The sequence below is a fragment of the Heloderma suspectum genome, chromosome 3, assembly GCF_057233095.1.
Source record: "Heloderma suspectum isolate Gila_16-S chromosome 3, 16-S_ref, whole genome shotgun sequence".
Taxonomy (NCBI): domain Eukaryota; kingdom Metazoa; phylum Chordata; class Lepidosauria; order Squamata; family Helodermatidae; genus Heloderma; species Heloderma suspectum.
In genome coordinates, this window is record NC_139460.1 from 101196681 (window position 1) to 101218600 (window position 21920).

Below are 21920 nucleotides of genomic sequence, written 5' to 3' on the forward strand. Positions count from 1 at the left end.
TGAAACTACGACACAAGCTTTTTTCAAAAATTTATCTGCCAGAATTTCCCAACTGGAGGCCTTCACGCGCCGATCCAATGTACGTATTATTGGTATTAAAAATCTGCCTAGAGATGTAAATTTGCCTACCTTTGTTTTGTCAATTGTTTATGTTTAGTCTGCATGATTCAGGATAGGTCAGAGATAACTGATTATACATACATTCATTTGCTCTCTTTAATTTTTCTATTTTTCTTTAAATTCTCATTATGATATGCTGTATTTAAATATATTGTTTGATGGTATATTGTGCACACTCATTTATGTATCTAGTATAAAATATATAAAATATATTACTGACTGTTGTGGGGTTGCTTTCAAGCTCTATTATTATATAACATTATAATTTAATCTCGTTGTTATTATTATTACTACCATTATTATCATTACTATAAGACTACTAAGTAAGATTTTTGGTTGATTAAACTGTTAAGCTTTATTATTCTAACTTAAGGGCAATATATGGTTGCTGGGAATGAATTGTAGGCCTGCTTCCTTGCTATAAGGCTAATATGATATTGAAATATAAGGTTGGTTATTAAATTGTAATATTGCTAATGTTATAGGTATAGTTTTTAAATTAGAATGGGATCTGAAGCCCGTGTGTGTTGGAGTTTAAATTTAACCCTTTAAAAAGGGGGATTTTTTTTTCTTTTTCTTTTTGCTTTCTTCTTTTCGGTATTGTTGTGTCCTCCTAAGAATATTGTACTGTTAGGAAATTGTAGTCATTGATCAGGTTGTTGTTACTGTTGTTATTGTTTATTTCATTTATAAAGACAAGAATAAATAAAAAGTATTCTAAAAAAAAAGGAAATGGAGGTGTATTGTCATATGTCTTTTATCATCAATTGTATAATTGGGAGGGGTAGAGGGAAGTTCTCTTATTTACTTCCCCCCCCCAAAAAAACCCCTTTCAACAAATAATAACAGAGTTGATCTTACATTGTCCACTTTTCAATGTTGACTGGAAGCAATACATAAAATACATAAATAATACAGGGAAGTCTTGGTGCATCAGCCAGAGAACTTGCCTAGAGGCTGCATTAGACACAGCCTAACAGCACAATCCTATGTTTACTCAAAAGTAAGCTCCACAACTGTTCAACTCTGCTTACTCCAGGTAAGTGTGCATAGAACTGCATCCTTAGTCTGCAATCCTAAACTCACTTACTAGTGAATAATTTCCACTAGATACAGTGGAATCATCTTCCAAGAAAGCATGCATAAAATTATGCTCTTAAGTATATTTAAAGTTTGCCAATGCCTAGATTAGCTTCTTGAATTGAGATATTTTAACCATTTATTTAGATATAGAATGCAATGTGCAAGCAAATACATTTCATATAAACCAACGAGTTATTCTAGCAAATGCAGCAACTCAGATTCCATATGCAAGATATGTCATAGGCCAGGGAAAAAGAATGTGTGAATGTGTATAACACTATGAAGTACAAAAGGCAGCATCCTGGATTATTAGTTCTTAAAGAGCTAGGTAACAAAATTCCAATTTGGCTTTCAAATTTAAACTCCACATTAACTTAAGGCAAGAAAAATTAAATCCTACTTTGAGATTTGTATAGTAAAATTTAGTTTGTTTACCTCAACGAACAGTGGACTAGTAAAGCATTTCCACAAGTGTAGCAGACTTCGTTTTTATTTTATTCATGGCTTCCATTGCAAACATAATTGAAAACAAGATTGAGGACATTTGACATCACATTTATTCCTACCAGTGCAATACCAACCAGCGTTGCTGTTACATTCTTTAGTGTGCTCATTTAAGAATTTTAAAGTATATACAAAATCACAAAAAAATTCTATTCACAAAACAGTGAACATGGTTTCCACAGTTGATTTAATTGTTTTGTAGAAAAAGTGGAATTAAGTACATTTTACAAAATTGCAACTATAGTTATAATTTCAGAAAATATTTTAATGTCCTATATTCTCCCAGAAACTGTAGTTGAAACTGATCATCACAGTATGTCATATAAAGCAGCAGCGGAACACAAGTGATGGTAGGTAGCCCAAGAAACAAGTTATTTCCAGGTTCACTTAAGGTTTGCTGTTTCAGCCTTTGTTTGGAAAAAGGGGGTTAGATTTCAGCACAACTGGCATCTCTGAAGCCCAATATTACAGAATGCTTACCATCGCACACCTGTGTCTATTTCATGGACTTCCTAGTGCAATCTACAGGAACAGGCAATATATCTGGCCTGCCAAGACCATCCTCCAGAGCAGCTTTCCCTCCCTACTTCCCTCTAAACGTGAAACGTGTGGAAAAAAGATACGACACTCAAATAGTGTAGGCAGAGAAAAACGTTGGTTTGCCAAAAATGACCCAGAAGCCATATAATGTCTGCGCCCTAGGAGCAGAGTTCAGCTTTGGAGTTTCACAAATCCCACCCTCAGTTTGACACATACAGATAAGCCTTGATAAACCAAAAGCTGAAATGGCTGTTGTCACTACATTTATCCACATGCTGAAACATTTATCACCCAGGCTACATGGAAGTTGCCATAGCATTCTACATTTCACACCAAGCATAAATGTGCAGCAGTTTCAGAGGTCATTTACACTGCACTTAATGAAAAGTTAAGCATCCTGCAAATACTTGAAATCCTTTAAATTTTCAGCACTTCGTATTTCCTAAATCAGCCTTCTCCAACCTGCCACCCTCCAGATGTTTTTGACTTCAACTCCCATCAGCTCCAGTTAGGATGGCCAATGGTCAGGACAGCTGGGAGTTGTAGTCCAAAACATCTAGATGGCACCAGGTCAGGGAAGACTGTTCTAAATTATGGAACACACACATTCTGTAAGAGTAAAGGCTACTTCACACAAGACAGACATGGGAACATTTTGAACATGCACATTCCCTTTAACTCCTAGTGCACTTACTTAGCAATATTGCTGTCATTCAGAACGTTCACAGATTGAACCATCAAATCAGGTGATTTCATACCACACCAAGCCCTCTTTTTTATTTACTAAAGTAACTATTTATGTAAGATTTTATGGCAGGAAGTAAGCTATGTCATTCATTCCCATGGCAACTATTTTCTGCAAAATTTTGTAGGTCCATTCCAGCAATCTTGAGGCATCTTCAAGTACAAGAAAGGCTGGATTTACCAAGTTCTCATCTATAACTTATTTTAGTGATGTGCAAAACAAAAGCCCTCCCAGCTATAGATGGAATTAAAGGTAATAGAAAACAGTGTAGAGGATACTTGGGACATGCTTGCACCTGGGAGGAATTCCTAGGAAGCCTTTGACAAACCCTGTTAAATACAAGATTTGTACAGGATATTTGCCCTTGCTTGCCTCCCTCATCCACTTCCCCCTCCCTCTGTTTCCCTGTTCATATTCAATTCCTTTACTGTATTCCACCTTTAGTAAAGGGGATACAAGAAAAGCAGGATAGTGGTGGTGAAGGCAAAAAAAAGAGGGGGAAGGTGATCATGCTATGAACCAGCAATGCGTGTGTGGTGTGTATGGAGGGTAGTGGTTCCTAGCAATATTTTTATGAAAAAGAAAAAGCCCAAACAATTCTCCCCCAGTAATTTTCAGGTGTCATTTTGAAACATCTTAGTTTTGAACTTCTTGGCCTAGAAATTTTTTGGGTTTTTTTTTTGCTTTTATTTGGATACCTAAAATCTGGTGCTTCCACCAAATGAATACAAATGTCACTGCCCATACTACTACCTCACTAAGATTTCAGAGGCAACTTTTGATCTAGACTTTCACACAGAATGAAAGAGTGCAAAAAATCCCATTTTCCACCACCAGACCCTACAGAACCTGGCAACAGAAAGTTTCATTTAGAATGTACCCAACCAAGAGAAACATGACATTGTATCTATTTAAACCTTCTCATGTCTTTAGAACTTGGTTTCTCAGTTTTACTGTTGGCTATTAAGTTTATATTATAGACCTTCAAATACATCGCTTCCTTGCTGCTTGGGTCTCTGGGTTGTCCATGTACATGAAAGCCTATATATTTTAATTTTTAAATATACTTCTGGAAAAACCCAACAACCTTATTTAACCTAGAAGCTTGTGGCACTTACAGGTTTTAGAGTCCCCAGTACTCCTAGATAATGCACATGAATGGAAGAGAATAAATCAATAATTGGGGGTGGGATGTTTAAGAAAAAAGCACCACTGAAGACTTCAGTATTGGATGAGGATAACTGATCATGATAAAAACAGTTGTTGCTCCCTTGGTCACTACAGAGATGGTTTTGGCAGACATTGTTATGGGCAGTTTTCTAGGAACTGGAAAAAGCCGCCATGACTTTACAAATGTGTATATAGCGCCAAGTTTTTCAACTGTAAGATTTTTAAAAATCTAACTTTTTATGGGAATCTTCCATGTCAAAATGTATGAAACAGGCGATGGCAAGTGAGGAAGGTAACGAAGGCTTCTATCCCACTATACATTTAAGCAGGGAACAGGCAGCAGCAATGTTATGTGTGTTCCTTATTTGTCCTTGCCTAAATGGTCACACACATTATTTTGACAATGAACTGAGTCGAAACAATGCCGTCACAATGGAAGAGAGCACCAGATTCTCTTCAGATGTTGCAGTCTCCTGGAAATCCATTATGGAGCCTCATTTGCAATTACCTTAAAGAGAAAACATATAATTAGTAATCAAATACTTTTTGTTAAAAAGATGTAGTTAAATGCAATCATTATGATGGCTTTTTGTAGAAAGATATTGCTAAAAGTATAAGTAACCTGGCAAATACATGTCATCTTAACTTAGAGCATGGGAGAGTGACAACACATGAAATGGCACTGCAGAAAAGTTGTGGAATGGCAATTGTTGTAGCAAGCACGGAATACTATTCAGAGCTTGGAAGTGCACCTGTAATTGACAGTTCATTTTCCATTTCAGTGACAAAAGCAGTTTTCGGGGGGGGGGGGCAGAAAGAGAGAAGAGATGGTCAACATGGAAGTTACCACTGCACAGGCAAGCAGTATATCAGTCAAACTACTCTACTGAGAACAACTGGGGCTTTGTCCAGTCTTTTCACAGGGATTTTGAAATGCAACCTCATTAATTTGGTTTTGGTAGGGAATAGGAAAGGTGGACCTGATATTCAGGGAACATCTGTACATGCCCTGTCAGCATGACTAAGGTAGGCTCTAATAGGTAGATTTTGGGCAAGGAGTTCATTCCTACTAAGCAAGCCAGCTAAAGGTGAAGTGCACAAAGGCACTGATGTCCTACCACATTTTCTACCTCACAGGGAGCAGACTACATGTAACTGCTTCAAATCTACAAAGGACTAGTTTGGTCTAAACAGGATTATGGTTCCATAATATACAATTCAGTCGGACTATCTGCCATGAGGAAACTAGACCTCATCCCGAAAGTCTGGATTGTGCATTGAAGCTTATTGCACTTGTCCTATGTATGTTCCCCCCTAAACACACATAGCAGTGTACTGTACTGCACAAATGCAAAACTGCAATTGTGGCCTGAACATTACTACAGTGAACATCATTGCAATGGAAGGGACTTCAGAAGTTGCTGTTAATTTTACAAAAGATTATAGAATTATCAAATAGTGAGGATTCCTTCCTTTTGACAGCAACAGGTTGTCTGACACTTATGCAGTCAGCCACAAACATTACTACATACATACTTGCCTGGTTTCTTTTCTAAAAGGATGGATAAGAAATCTGGGGGAGAGTGATCCTTTGACAAGTAAAAGCCATATTGCCACACTCTGGATTCTCTCCTCTTGAGTGGAGAGGCTTCCTTTGAATTTCTAGTTTAATGTCCTTTCCCCCAGCAGGCTGTCTCTGAACTTGGCACACTACAACTTAACATCCTGTTCCACTTAAAGCAAGACCCTCTTGCAACCATACATTGGCATCCCAGGCATGGTCTGAAGTAACCTTGCTAAAGTCAAAGATATCTGGGTCTTGTCAATGCCTGGATGAACATAATCTGGGAACCCTATGTATGCCAGCCTGAGTTTCATAATAGAAGATATAAATTAAATACATAAGAATATTCAGCCACTGACTGCTCCTATAGGTGTCTACAAGAGCAGGCTGCTGGATAATCTATCATGAGATGTTGGGAGGGTCTTGCTTTGAAATGAACAATTGTAGAGTGATAGCATGTCAACAGCCAGCTAAACACAGAGGTGGCCTGGTGGTGAGAGTCCTGTGGGGAACTCTCCGGTCAGGCAGGGTGCAGAATTGCAGTCAAGGTCTTTTAAAAATGTAGCAAAACAGTGTCAGCATTTGCTTAAAAAAAAAAAAAATCTATCCCTTACATCACTGGTCTACCATGTGTGACTAAGAACTAGTACTTCAAACAACATTCTTGAGTCAATCCGTGATGGTTTGTTTGAGAATCAGCCCTTAGTTCTGAACTATCACCATGTAGAATCTTCCCAAATATGTTGCATAACTCACTTTAATTGACAGCTTCTTTCACAGAAAACACGTTTAAAAGTTAAAAGCAATTGAAAAATGTCACAGGATCTCAATTTTACTACAAGCACAGGTTGCATTATGTCTGCTCTCTGCAGAAATTATTAGGCTTCTTTCTCTCTCTCACTCCCCATCCCCACTCCACCCCCCATTCACACACACAAACTTGTATCAATCATTTGTGGCCCAAGTAGGTTGGGGGTGGGTGGGAAATCAGCTTTTAAAGATCTTCCTGGCTGGTCACCCAAAGAAGATTCTTATATGCCATAGATAACCAGGCAAATGGTTATTTAGAAGCCTGCATTAAGTAAGAAAAAGCAGAGTGAAGAGAACTGCTTAACCTACACAGGGCTGTGTGTTTTAAAAGACAGGTTTACATGCTTGTGACAGAATGACAATGAATTCCACTTCATATATCACAACCTATCTACAGGGAGAAAGCCTGTACACTGAGGGGAAGATCACCTGTCTGATTTGCTGTGACTACAGGCTTCATGAATCCCATCTTCCAATAGCAGCCTCCTAGTGCATGTACATGCTGTAAATCATGTATGTAATCTTCAAAATATCAGAAGGGTAGCTGTGTTAGTCTGTTGCAGCAAAAACAACAGTCTTACAGCACCTTAAAGACTTGACAAATTTATTTGGCATAAGCTTCTGTGGACATTGTCTACTTCATCAGATGCATGAAGTGTTAACCTCAAATTAGCTGATTATAGATACATGCTGGGGGGCAGAGATGTTTGGTTACAGTTTAGTTTCCAATAGTCCATGGGTTATTTGATAGTTGTTTCCTCCTCCAACAAACCATGTCGCCTAGGTTTGGACAACACGACCAGGCAGGTGATTAGACAAATGGTGCCTGGCATGCACGGCGGCTTAAACAAACCACTGTGGCTTGCTTAACATACAGTGATCGTGCAAACCAGGTCGATGGGCTGGTCTGCACGATCAAACAAGCCACCATGGCTTATTGAAGCCACTGTGGCTTGTTTTAATCCCTGGCATGTGCTGGGTGCCATTTCCCTAATTACCCGCCTGGGCATGGCTTGTCGTTTCATCCAAATCCAGGTGACATGGCTTGCTTGAGGGGAAAAGAACCCCCAAATAACCCAACAACAGCCCATAGGCTATTTGAGGGTTATTTCCCCCTCAAACAAGTCATACCACCTGGGTTTGGACGACACGACAAGCCGCATGTGGGATTAAAACAAGCTTCCATGGCTTAAGCCACGGTGGCTTGTTTTGACTGTCCAAACCAGGTCAATGTGTCACTTCTAAGAGCAAAGAACTAAATCTTTTTGATATTAATGGCACCTTGACTTAACAACAACAATAAAGGCTATCACATTTATTATGGCATAAGCTTTTGTGGACATCCACTACATCAGATGCAAGATGAAACACCTGATGTGTCCCTGAAAGTTTGTTTTGTATATTGCTGAGATGGCACAATAGGAAGTGTGGCTCATCCTAAGCATTTGCCGGTCTAAAAAGTTCTAAGGATTAGTTCATAAGGTCTATCTGAAATCTTGGCCCCTTAAAATAAACCCATAGCTTAGAGTTCTCGAAGCAGGAATAACTGGAGTGCATCTTTTGTCACAATATTAAAAAAAAATAGGACTTGTAATAATGCCTTAAAAAATCCTGCTTTGAAAAGTAGCTTCACATAACCATGCAACCTGGCAGAGGTTATGGAAGAGGTTCTACAGAAAATAATGGTACCAGAGTATTTTATTCAATAGATTTTCAATTCTTTCTTACAAACTGAAAGCAGTGAAATGAACTAGCAGTGATACCTTGTAAATATAAACCAGTGAAATAATAACTAACCTGAGATGTACTTTGCTCCGATTAACATTAACAGGCTATTCATTATAAAAAAGCCCAAAGGCAGACTACAGAAGATACTAGTTTCACCTGATGTCATCCAGAAGAGGTTCCAGTCAAGCAAATCAAAAGAGAGATAGATGTAAATTGCACTATTTAAGAATCACATGTATAAAATTATAATATTACGAGAAAGCAGCAACTTCTGCAAAATGCTACAGATAGTTCAGGAATAATTAGAGATGGGCCAACCTTGATGGTAAGATATATTCCAATCTTGTGCCCACTGTCAGTATTTGAGATTATTTAGGCAAAGCCAATTTAGAAGTAATAAAGCAGACAATACAGAATTCCAAACAAAGCTGATGTTAAGCATTACAAGATTATTATATACACAGAATCCACCATGGGTGGTGGAGGAGCAGATGTATGTCCCCTGCTACACACATGCAAGCTAACATGTGACATATGTGCTACAGGCACAGGCCCAATACATACAATCTTTACTCTTCAAAAAAGCAAGATTGCATGAATCAGGCATAACAGCACAGTGCCCATGTGACATGGTACCTCATACACAGGGAATATGCCTGCTCCACCATACATATTACATCCTCAGCAAGGGGAATATATACCCACCATTATCCATACTGGGACTGAAAGCACAAAATAGCTAGCTAGCTAATACCCAGTTGTGTGTGCTAAAACCACTGATTCTGACAATGCAGCATATCAATGATCTAGAATGATTTGCACCTACATCCTAAGGCTGCAATCTTGTACCCATCTGTCTGGGAGTAAGCCCCAATGAACTCAGTGGGACTTACTTCTGAGTAGACAAGTATAGGATTGCACTGTAAGAAACATAAGATTAGGAAGCAGTATGACTATTTGAGCAAACATTAAAACTGCCCTCAGGAACAAAGTACTGCATCTAGTTCAATGGTTCTCAAGCATTTACATACTAACCCACCTCACACACTGAGGTCACTGAGGAAGTGACCGAAACTTCCCTCTTTACATCTTCCCCATCCTACCTGTCCTACCGATGCTGCTGTTGAACATCCAAAGTTGTCATAATTTTTCAGCGTAAGGGAATTAAACTGTTCTTACAGCAAAATATAATGTATCTTGGATAAAAATCCAAATAGTGTTTCACGGAACACATGCATCCCTGCCCTATTCAAACATTCATGTGTTACAATCACAGAGCATATTCCATTACAATCTTCCTGCTACCCTTTCAGAAGGCGCAAGTAATGACCTTCACAGGGCTCAACTCAAAACAACTGCTTCCCCCAAACCTCTCAGCTTACAGTGCTCCTCAACCCCTTTCTTTGTATGCACAAACAGAAACACCGACTTCTCTTTTCAGCTCTTTCTCCTATGTGGGTATGGGTGACGTAAAAAAAAGAAGAAGCCATTTTCCCACTCTCTGAATAAACACAGAGCCTGCTATGTAACTCTGATAACCATTGCTAAACTGCCTTTCAACTACATTATTCCCAAGGGGGCTTACAAGACAATATCTTTGTAAGGTGTGTGTGTATTAACCTTAGACAGAACACAGAAGAGACCAAGAAGAAAGCAAAGTTTAAGAACAGCACTGAATGTTATTAACACCAAGGCAAACACCCCCTCCCCCCAATTTTTACTTGGTACGTAAATGCTAGCAAAATGTGTCTGACAAATCTGTGCCTGACAAAATACAAGGTGGAAATTCCATAGAAAATGCCCTCTGCCTGGGAGCCACCTACTTTACCAGAATAGTGCTTCTGCTACAGATCTAAGCATCAATGATGCTGGCTACTACTGTTTTTGCACTGTTTCAAGAGGGCCTACTAGAACAGAAATGTAGCCTGTGTATGTAATGGAACTCCTGAAAGCCATTAAACCCAGACCCTGGCCCATTCTGAACAGCACCAAGTGGTTATTTCTGACACCACCCCTTGTGGACACTTTTTGGTGGACAAGGGGTGTGGACACAAGGGGGTGGTGGACAAACAGATCAAGCTCATGTAGCTACCTCCACCATTATCCCAGATGCCACAACAACTAGGGGAGCACACCTGCATGCAGCTCGTTTTGTTGCAGAAAGGGCCACATAGTCAGGCTGGATCAGAAGTAACTGTGCAAGACGAATTAGAGAGAACACTGCCCAACATTTCTCAAGGCTTCTGCCTCTTCCTGGAAACACTATATCCACTCTCCTACCACTAACCTGCCCTCACCCCTTCAACAGCACAACAAAATGACTACTTAGTAAGACTAGTTTTACTCACAAATATCCTTTGCTCTAATCTTGCATTTCTTTCCCAAACTTTACAGCCTGCAGTAATCAAGAAAAACGGCAGGGACTGTATTCACTTCTTTCAAGTTTTCCTCTGCAGCTGGTAAGAGCTTTAAGAAAAAAGCCGTGAGTGTCCAATAAGAGACAAGGCACTCCTTCCACTTAGAAAAGATACTGTCTGCAAGTTTGAGAACCTTTGATCTAACTGATGCAACTTCTTCCCTCTGGCTGAAGGTAATATTTTCAATACTTTTTTCAGTTTTCATTCTACAGTGCATTTATACTTTAAACTTTATGACAATATGCACTTTATCTTACCATGAAAAACGTGGCTCAAATAAAGTCATTTAGGCTGAATCTACACATAGCAGTTATACTGTTATAATACCATTATCATAACTATCAGTACACAGGACACCAACGGGCACCAATAGTTATGATAACAGTATGATAATGGTATAACTTGCTATGTGTAGATTCAGCCTCTGAGTCTAAGGCTACAATCCTAAGCACACTTAAAAGGAAGACAGTCTGTCTGAATTCAGTAAGACTTGCATCTAAATCAGTGGTGGGCAACTTCTGGACCCCCAGAGTTTGTTGGACTACAACTCCCATTATCCCTCACTATTAGTTATGGTGGCTAGGGCTGATGGGAGTTGCAGTCCAACAATATCTGGAGGGCTATAAGTTGCCCACCTGTCATCTAAATAAACATACTTGGGATTTCACTGTTTGTCTCTAGGTTAGTTTTGCCATTTACAAATCAGAACTAATGAAATGAAGCTAAGTTTATTCAATTAACATGAGGTCAGAAAGATTCAGTTCAAACTTTTGTTCAAGTCAAACTTTCTCTATTCTATTTTTATACTTCACTGACCTACCAGGGAGAGATTACATTGTTTCTAGTTGATACAGTACATTGGACAGCTTCTTTTGACAGCAAAGCACCCACAGATTAGTTCTTCACTATGTATTTACTGCTCTCCACATGAGAATATACCCCCACAGAATCTGTATTTCACTGGTGTCAAGTAAGTTTTAAGATGATTCATGGGTACATCTCTTTTTAGCATCGGGATAGATCAAAGGTATAATAATGCTTAGGAACATTTAGATTGACACACTGCTGTCTCAACTCCAGTTGCCATGTATAAAGTGTCATTACAAACGTTACTGATGCAGTCAGAAGAAGCTGCCAACTAGATGCCAATATTTAGGTGTTCCTCAAGCAACTTAAGAAAATGCTTCCAGCTTGGTACTATCAAGACATTGATTTTAATAGAATCCAAATAATGACCAATTGTTCTCTCACTTTCCTTTAAAAAAATTAATAGCCTTTTCCATATTCTCACTTTTCTGTACACTTGCTGAAAGCATTTAGAATGGAGTTTGATTACAACAAATACCACCACCATCAGTTATGCAATTTGGAACTAATGAGAATCTATTCATGCTATTTGCTGGAAGCAGTTTATAAGCTTCCTTTAAAAAAAAAAGTCAGATAGAGGAGCCTCTGTTTACAAAAGCATTCCTTGAAGAAGGTCATTTTTAAAAAACAACAACACAACTTTCACAAGTCAGGTATAAAAACAGCAGTGGCTTACCATTTCCTTGAGGTTCTGATGTCTCCCAGTCCATTGATTTCTTAACAGCTTTCTTCCACCTGGTATAGCGATACTCGCTTTCTGAAACCATAAGACACATTTTCATCCCAAATTCAAATCCCTCATTTCACAAGTATCCTGAGCCACATAGAAACAGTCATTATCAGATGATATTTAGACTGGCCCTTTTAAAATACATATCCAGATAGCAGCTTCCTTATCAGGGAGTTACAGCAACCAAATAGAAGTGTGGAAAGCAGCATACAGAAAGGCTAGTACATTTTTCCCTGGAAAAATACCCACACTCACCGTGCTAGTCCAACTATACTGACAGAATAAACTGTGCTAGTCCCTATCGGAGGTATGAATTGGCTAGAAGCATGGGTTTCATACACTCTTAGATAATGGAGATCAGGTATTAAATTTCCTCCTTACCCTCAGGATTGATCTGTGGCTCAAAACGTTCACATGTTACTGCTGTAAAGTCATCAGGATTTAGACTCCAGACTGCCACTCCTTCCGCAGCTCCTGCTGCCATAGCTGCTCCCAGTGCTGTGGTTTCAGGCATGGATGGCTTTACTAGTAAGACAGAAACAAAGGCAAAATGTTTATGGCTTGCTTTACATAGCAAAATACTTACAGGATAATGAAATCTGAACATTTTAAGTGAAGTTATAACAGAACATAAAGTAGCAGCTCCTTTTTGTTTTCTTAACTTTCATCTTTTGGTCTAGGAATGTCCTTTTTTTGGAAAGAAATGGAAAATGAAATATCTCATTTCTTTCACTTGGCTTACTACAGTAAAATCAGTCAACAGCCACTGTTTTGGTGAGTTAGGGCGAAACACCCCCCCCCCCCCCGTATACTCGTTTACAAGTAGTAAGCTGGAGAAAACTAGTACCCACTGCAAAAAACTTTCATCCTGGGCACTATTGCAGATAATTAAGCCTAGGTCATTATTTTAAAGCAAGCAAGTCACAAGGACAAGTTTGTATTCCTTGATGAACAGTTTCTTAACTGTTAAGAAACTATTATGAAATGCATGGGGATTATTTTATGCACTGGTTAGAGCAGGTACAACTTTTCCACTCCCCTCAACCCCCCAAGTTTGGTTTGTTGCTTGCAACTTTTATCAAATTCTTCCAGTTCTTTAATGTTTATACCCAACAGCCAACTCATATGAATGACATATGATTCAAGAGAAGCTGCTGCTGGATTCTGAATCTTGATAGAGATGGCGTCGCACCAGAGTTGCATTACAATATTTACTGAAAAACACCCTGAAGGGCAAATATAAGGGAATCAATATAAACCATCCAAAAACTTATAATGCAGTAGTGGACAATCTTTTTTCTGTAGAGGACCACAGGTTGTGGTGAGTGGAGCTGAAGCTAGAGCTAAAAGTGGGTGGGTCTCCCCCTTCCCGCCGCCTTCTCTCCCTCTTCCTTCCTACGCAGTGAGGCGCTAGGGAAGGGACAGATCACTCTTGCATGGAGAGGGCTGTTGAAATAAGTCTGAGGGGCACAGGTTGCCCACTTCTGCTATAGCGGATTTCTGTGTATTGCTTGTAAGTAGCCTATTCCCTTGGAAAGCTTTGTGCAACTTAAGGCCCAATCCTATGCATGTTTAGACAGAAAAATGTCCTACAATTCTCAGCATTCCCCAGCTAGCCATGCTGGCTGGGGAATGCTGGGAATTGTAGGACTTTTTTCTGTCTAAACATACATCAGATTGTGCCCTTAGTCAGTGAACTTGCTTCCTGTTTCACTGAACTGCACAGTTCTCTAGCAAGAATTACTCTTCTATGGCAATCTTGACAGCAGTCAACCATAAGTGACAGGGTGAACAACCTGCCCCCTGCCCCCCCAAGGAAACGGACAGGAATGTGGCACAGGGATTTTCAAAGGTAGTCCTTCTAGGGGATGCTTAACTATGGCTGAAGGAGGAATATTTGGAGGGCTCCTTCTACATGTACAGGAAATGACTGAAAGTAGGCATTATTCACATATTAACCGCAGTGCAAGAAAACTGAATTAACTGAAAAATCACATACGTAGATGCGAGTTGCAGTGTCAGAGAGCCAAACTTTTACAGCTATAATGATCCAGCCTTCACAAGCAGGGTTGACAATCCTGCTACATCAGCTACTTCAGGAAATATTTAGTATAATTCTTGAATTGAAATATTTCAAGGAAGAGGGCAGCAAGCAAAACACCCCCCCCCCATCATTTTAAATTATTCAACAGTCATATTTCTTTGGTCTTAGAAACAGTATTTCTAAATAACCCACAGGGACAGTTCTCTTACCTACTGGAATACAGAGAATGTCAGCTTGGAGCTGCATAAGGATCTTGTTGTTGGTCATCCCTCCATCAACTTGTAACTGGCTTAGTGGTATGCCACAGTCCTTGTTCATTGCATCCAGTATCTTAAAACAAACTATTTATATGTTACAAAAAATTCACATGAACTTTTTCAACAGGAAAAAACACTCAGTCTTTATGAAACTGCTAGCATAACAGCAGCAGGTATTTGTTCAGAAGTGCTATTTCAAACTTAAGAAGCACGAACAGAAGGATTCCTTAGTCAACATAGCTTATGTTTAAAGAAAGAAAAATACTAGGCCAAATGGGCACTCTAATTGCTTCTGTAGATCTGAGAAACTATGCTTCAAGATTTATGTTCAGATGAGACATAAACTTTTTATGATTAAGAAATAGCAAAACAGGGAACCCCCTGCCCCCCATATGACAAGTATGAGTACATAATTTTAATAGTTTTTTTTAAAATTTCATCTGGGGAAAAAAATCAAGTAGGAAAGAAGCAAAGCTCAAAAAAGGAAGGAAAGAAATTGTACTTGACAATTTCACCTGCATTTTGAGCCAGAAAATGAAATTAGCTACACATTCAGGTATGGTGGCCCACAGAAATGCATCTTAGAGAGCCAAAGACAGCTGATTGCAAAATAGCATAGATTGCCCCCTTCTTCCATACCTCGCGTGTTTGAAAGCAGACAGCCTCTAGTGCTGCAAAGGCAATGTGGTTTTTATTTGTAAACTGAGTAAGGCCACAGATAATTCTGTAAAACAAGGAAGAAAACAAACACTGCTGTTAGGAGAAAAAGCAACTTTAATAGAATATGACTTCATGTGGTTGTCACAGCACCCAACTGTGGTGTACTGAGGCTGCTGCTTATACATTCCCTCTCACCTGGCAGGAAGAGTATGCTGACAATACCCACAGCCTTCCATTCATGAAAGGCAGCATAACTCTACATATGATGGTGGCACGCCATGTCTAACTGTGAATCTGGCCCAACCACATGAGTGGGTGGAGGTGTGTGTGGGGGTGTGATTCAAAGAGCAGAAAGGGACACATGGTGCTAACCACCACCCTGTTTACTTCCCTGCAGCCCATTGTCCCCAAGTACGTTTCTTCCAGCTGGGTTCACTTCCACTATTGCACACGGGCAAAGGGAAACTAACAGAATGCAAGGAGGTAAACTGCAGTAAAGGAACAGTTCATCTTTTGCTCTTTAAACCTGACCTCCCTCTGTTGAATATGTGCTTTGTGCAAATCTGCATTTAACAATATGGTCTACTATTGTCACACATAGTTTAGGCCACTGTAGCTTCAGCACACATGGTCTCCTGCCATCCGGCAGAGTATCCCCTCAATCCTTGTTCACAATCCTTTTAAGATCAGAATGCCAGGAACTTGCAATATTTTTAAGATAATGTTCAGACAGATATACTTACCCTCTTGCACTGGGTTCCCAGTATGGTGCATATAATCCTGAGAATGCTGGGACAAAGTAGCAGCCGTAAGAAGTGCCCACTTCAGCAGCAAGCTTCTCTAAAATCAAAGCAAAAATAAAGCATATCTTTGACAGCAAGAACCAACCACACTTAAAGTCAAATTGTCAAGTACAATTTTTTGAAGTAACCTTTAGTGTATAAAAGGTTGTTACACACATTACTCAAATAACTAAATATTGGAGTTAGAATTGGGACTTCTCCTTTCCTAAGTATTTGTAATAGTGTATGGACTACAGAATATTTATGCCTCTGGCAGCATATCAAGATTAGCAACTCTGTAGATTGTATCTTAAAAGTCTTAGGGTGCTTCCTGATCAGGTTTTTATCATGCAATCACACTGCTTCATTCACAAAATTTTATGGATGGTCCAGATGGACATAACCTTCCATCTGCAGTCCTCCTGTGTTTTCCCATTACTTCTTCAGTCTTTTTTCTTACCAGAGAAAAATCTGGTAAGGGAAAAAAACTGGAATAGCTGCATAACACCTTTTGATTGTTAGTGATAGAGCTCTTTGTCTGGAAGCATCCTTACAATGCAATCTTATATATGTCTACTCAAAAGTCAGTCCCACTGAGTTCAGTGGTGCTTACTCCCTGGAAAATGGGTATAAGATTGCAACACTATTGAGTTATAATCTTTATAACTCTTGCTAAGTGTTTTTTTTTTTAAATTCCTACTACTACCAGCAGTACCCTGATAAGATTTCTTAGTGTTTGACCATTTTCAAAAGCAATACAAGTGACTCAAACTAAAAACTGACACACATTCTTTTACATTCTTTCTACCAGTCCTTTGGTTATTAAATGCCATAGTACATTATATTAACAGAATTTCTAAGGCCAAGTATATATTAAAGTTAGTACCCCTGAACTGAGACACAGGATAAGAGAAACATACTTACTGTTTAACAAATCCTGGGGAAGAGGAAGGCTATGATAACTATTTACCAAAACAAACTATTCAAGACAAGTCGTTGATACTCACCAACTTCATCTGAAGACTTTGCAATACCAAGGTTGTCCCTCAGCCAACGAACAACAGCACCAGCGATGGCAACAGAGCCCTAAAACAAAAAGGCAGACCAAACATGTTAATCATGTTCACCCTCATTTTTAGAGCACAACATTGTGAAGACACCACACACAAAATGGAGGCATGTATTTTTCATAGCTCCAGAATTTTTTTTTTAAGTTCCTTGGCTCATAATTAAAGTAGCCCTAGAAACTCAAAGAATATTGCAAATAGCTGCACAATGCTGGGGGAAGAAATGTGGTACTGGAAGTGGAAATATCCATTATTAGGACAGGCAACAAGAGCAACCACACTCAGGGCTGGTTCTTACTCACATGTTCTTCGCTTTATGTTATCCATGACTTGCACAAGTGAACTGGCCCTAACAGATCTACTACCACAGATGAAACTTCCATATCACCTCACATCCTTTCTAACACAATACCTTCAGTGGAGTCCATTCATATGTTCAGCTACCAGTCTTCAAACATAGAATTGAGTGTAAAGCAATAGACATGCAGGTATGAACCAGCCCAGAGTGAGCCAATTTTTCTTAGAGCCACAAGAACCAGCCCTTGACATCAGAGACACCCCAGTGACCTAAACCTGTATGAACTAGCCTACTACTATATGGTAGGTTTTCAGCCATCAAGAGAGTATACAGAGCAAGTACTTCTGGTATAACCGAATGGGTATCTGCAAAAACCTATAGAATACAGAAAACAATTATACTTACTTCTAATGCGTAACATACAGGTTTGTCTCTGCCCAGTTTGTAAGCCACTGTGGTCAGAAGGCCATGCTCAGAAAGTGCAGGCTGGAAAACAAACACACACACATAATATACTGGTAAGTGTAGCTACTTCATATGAAAAAATATTAGTTATGTCTAATTACTGCTTTAGGTGAAAAGCTGCTGCAGAGATGTTATATCTGTATTTTGGAGGAACAGTTTTAAGTCATAATAACTACATATCAATCAATATTTTAGGGAAGATATTCTTAAATAATAATATTCTAACATTTTCTTTATATCAACTGCCTATCTACAAGCCTGGCTGGAAGTTTCAGCTGATATAGTTGGAGCAAATATCAGGTTAGTTTACCCTTTCCAGTTATCTTAATTGCTGCCCAAGTGACTAGCTTTCCAGCATGTAACATTTCTTATTGGGGGCCTTTAATGCTGAACAAATTCTTCAGGCTTGGTTAAGTGTATGACTGTTTTGAGCTCACCTTGAGGTTTTAACAGCACAATCCTATGTATGTATACTCAAAAGTAAGGCCTACTGAGTTCAATTGGACTTACTTCCAGGTTAGTGTTTATAGGATTGCATTCAAATTTGTGCCAAACATGTCAATGGGATGGGAAAAATAAATTTAATTTTCTTCTATGACTCAATGGGAAAGTTTTTTAAGCAGAGTATTGTAGAGCAAGAGCTATTTCTTTGGGGGGAAATAGCTGCTTGTCAGGATTTCAGGTTGTTTAATTTACAGCACTAACCTTTTGACCTGTATTGCAGAGTAAGAAGCAGCCTGTTCCATACCTATAGTGAAGATGACAAAAGTTATTGATTTGCTACAAAATGAAGTACAAGAAACATATGACCAACAATCATATATGATCAGACAGCAGCAGGCATGCTATAAGATGATGGGGAGTGGAGTGGGGAAGGAATGAAGCCCATCTTCCTCTTCCTCCAGACATCATCACTGACCTTCACTCATTCTGGACTGGTCCAGTCTTCCCTAACCTAGTGCCTTATTTATTTATTTGATTTGTATGCTACCTTTCTACCAAAAATGGCACTCAAGGCAGCTTACAATCTCTGATAAAAACAATAAGCAAATACATTACAAAAAACAATTAAAAACACAACAGAATAAATACACCATCCAGCTCAACAGACCAGTTTACACACCAAAGGCCCACTTGAATAAAGTGGTCTTTCTCTGCCAGCGAAAGGACTGCAGAGAGGGAGCGAATCTAGCCTCCCTTGGCAGGGAGTTCCACAGCCAGGGAGTGGCCACTGAGAAGGCTCTCTTTTGTGTTGCCACCAAACACACCTCTGAAGGTGGTGGTCTCAAAAGAAGGCCCTCTCCAGAAGTGGGCAGGCTTAAGAAGTGAGCAGGCTCCTATGGGAGAAGGCCATGTTTCAGCCCTACAGATGTGCTGGGCTACATCTCTCATCATCCCCACCCAACATAGCCAATCTGGAGGACACAAGGTTCGGGAAAGTTGCATTAGAGGCTTTATATAGCAGCAGCAGCTCACCTATACTGTTCAAAACATTGGGGTATGCTTTAAACATTGACTGGGTTTGCATGACACGGCAGCCCACTGTGGGTGACAAGCCACAAGTTGTGTCATGTGAACCTGGACCAATTCCCGCAGGGCAGCAGTTGTGCGTGGGCAACAAGCCACCCTGACCACTCATCGCTTCTTCTAGGGGTTGTTGAATCCACGATGGGTTGGCACATTGTTCAAATCCAGCACATCCAACCCATCCTGGGTTGCAGGCATTGGGCAAGAGCGGCAGAAACCCCTGCCACTCTTGCTGAGTGATCTCGCCTGTGAGCGAATGGCAGCCCCTCCAACGGTGCTCAAGTGGCACTTCGGAGGGGCTGCTACTTGTTCACTAACTCAGTTTGTAAACATTTCCTCCTCTCCATATCTGTTCAAATTGGGGGTGAAAAGTTTATTTATTTAGGTCCTGCTAATGTGCACAAATGTCCCCGTATTTTTAAAAACTGGATCTTTGGAATTGTACAAGTGTGCAACCCTGATTGTCCCAAATAGACAGGATTGCCTTGTCTGATACCTTGTATGTTTCATGTGACATATAAGGTAAATGACAAGAGGGGAGTGTATATAGGCTCATTTTACGGCTTTTGACACTTGACAGGTGAAGAAAAGGGGTGCAGATCAGCCCCTTCGTAGGGTGATCCCCAGATTTTTAAGTATTGCCCCAACCCTTGGGGATGCCCTACTTTGAATCCCTACTTGCCTGAGCCCCCAGCATGTCATTTTTATAGAGATGTACAAGCCACCCCCTTTTTCGCACCCTTTCTCTTTAGCTGCGGCTATGTTTGACAGCTGTCAAAGAGCTCTTGAAGGTTGCTGTGGTTACCGTGAAAGGGACCGAAAAGTGGGATGCATGTAGATCTCTGTGAAAAAGACATGCAGGGGGCTCAGGCAAGTGGGGATTTAAAGCAGGGCATCCCCAAGGGTTGCAGCCAATGGGAATATTGGCATATTCCTAAAAATGGCTGGTTTGCTAAAATTTCATTTCGTGTCTTTTTTAAAAAGCTTTGGCAGAGATGATGCAGCGTCATTTCTCGTGTTAAACTTACGTATTTTTTGCTTGGCCATCCTTGAAGCACATTTGTCCCACTAAAGCAGCAGACTGGTCACCTAAGCACTGGAAGGACAAACAATTCCATCATGCATACCTACACGTTTAAGTTACAAGTCAAATCAGTTCTGTTTTATTTTGTAAATTGGTCCAACTTCTGCCCAGTTGTCTCACTAACTCCTTCCACAGAAAAAACACCAACTGAATTAGATAAACTACCTAGTTTAAAGGGGCTGCAGAATCTCAATGATCAGTTAAGAGGCAGAACACCACCACCTTTTAAAGATGCTAGTGCCTGATTGCACTGCCTCCCAAGCCTCCATGTTTGTTATCCCCATCCCAGCCAAGCCAGCACTGGCCACTGTTACTCTTAGCTGGGTTCTCTTTCCAATTACTGTTGCAGGGCTGAAGGCCTGATAAGAGAGATGTGCAGCTCTTTTGATCTTGACAACTGAATATTCTTTACCAAAGGGTTATTTTGTCACAAGATCTCCTTCACCATGAACATACTACAGCTCACATACACCAATTTCAATGAATCCAAGAGAAAATGGTGGCAGTTATTGCCCTTTAAGGCAATAAGGAAAAATATTGGCCTCTTACAGAGGTTGTGGGTAGAGAATGCTTATTTTTCTGCAAATCTAAAGAGTTTTGTTTTGAAGCACAGAGAGTAGTAAAGTGTGGAAGGAGAGGAGGCAGAGTGGATAAACAGTGAAGCCTAAAATATATTTAAAGATTTAGTCCTATTGAACACAATGGGGCATTCTTCTGTGTAGACATATATAGGACAGTGCACAGCAAGTGTTGCTTTTAAAAAATAACCTAGTTTAAAAAGTGTGTGAATTTTAATCAAACACGCTGTGCATTTCTCTTTTCAAACATATCACTATAAAAAGCTTGCCTTTCTCTGTAAAAAGGGGAAAAACAACCACAGGGAAAATATTACTTACAGTGTTGATTCCGGAGAATATCACTGGTGACTGTGCCTCAGCCCCATGGCAGCTGAACTGTGGGGTGCCACAGGCACCATCTTGGCCCCAATGTTATTTAATATCTATATGAAGCCATTGGGAGTGGTTATTAGGAGATCAGGGGCAAGGTGTCATCAGTATGCTGATGATTCCTAGCTTTATTTCTCTGTAGCATTTGAATCAGGAAAGGCCATACACATTTTGAGCTGGTGCCTGGCTACAATTATGGGCTGGCTGGCTGCAGTTATGGGCTGGATAAACTGAAACTGGATCCTAATAAGACAGAGACCCTGTGGGTAGGCAGTTCCCAGGTTTACAAATTAGGTTGTTTTCCTGTTCTAAACAGGGTTGCACGTCCTCTGAAGGAACAGGTATGTAGTTTGGGGATGCCCCTGGATCCACCTTTGTCACTGGAGGCCCAGGTGACCCTGAGAGCGCATTGCCAACTTTGGGTATTGCATCATGTCTGCCTGTTCCTGGATAGGGATAGCCTAGCCACTGTGATCCATGCACTGACAACCTTGTGACAAGGCTATTGTAA

The 21920-nt window shown here is 39.9% G+C and overlaps 1 protein-coding gene across 3 annotated transcripts in view; it reads right to left on the reverse strand.

The window, feature by feature from the left end:
- Positions 1 to 1676: 1676 nt before the first annotated feature.
- Positions 1677 to 21920, reverse strand: part of GK (glycerol kinase) — a 49201-nt gene continuing 28957 nt past the window's right edge. For 2 of the 3 annotated variants that reach the window (XM_084843980.1, XM_084843979.1), the window contains 11 exons: positions 20407 to 20474; positions 18557 to 18599; positions 17792 to 17872; positions 17029 to 17107; positions 15983 to 16079; positions 15219 to 15303; positions 14532 to 14652; positions 12660 to 12803; positions 12225 to 12305; positions 8334 to 8420; positions 1677 to 4670 (listed from right to left, as the gene is read on the reverse strand). In XM_084843980.1, coding sequence (XP_084700106.1) covers positions 4657 to 4670; positions 8334 to 8420; positions 12225 to 12305; positions 12660 to 12803; positions 14532 to 14652; positions 15219 to 15303; positions 15983 to 16079; positions 17029 to 17107; positions 17792 to 17872; positions 18557 to 18599; positions 20407 to 20474 — 900 coding nt within the window. In that variant the 3' untranslated portion in view covers positions 1677 to 4656. The remainder of the gene's footprint in view (positions 4671 to 8333; positions 8421 to 12224; positions 12306 to 12659; positions 12804 to 14531; positions 14653 to 15218; positions 15304 to 15982; positions 16080 to 17028; positions 17108 to 17791; positions 17873 to 18556; positions 18600 to 20406; positions 20475 to 21920) is intronic. The other variant, XM_084843981.1, reaches the window with a different exon arrangement.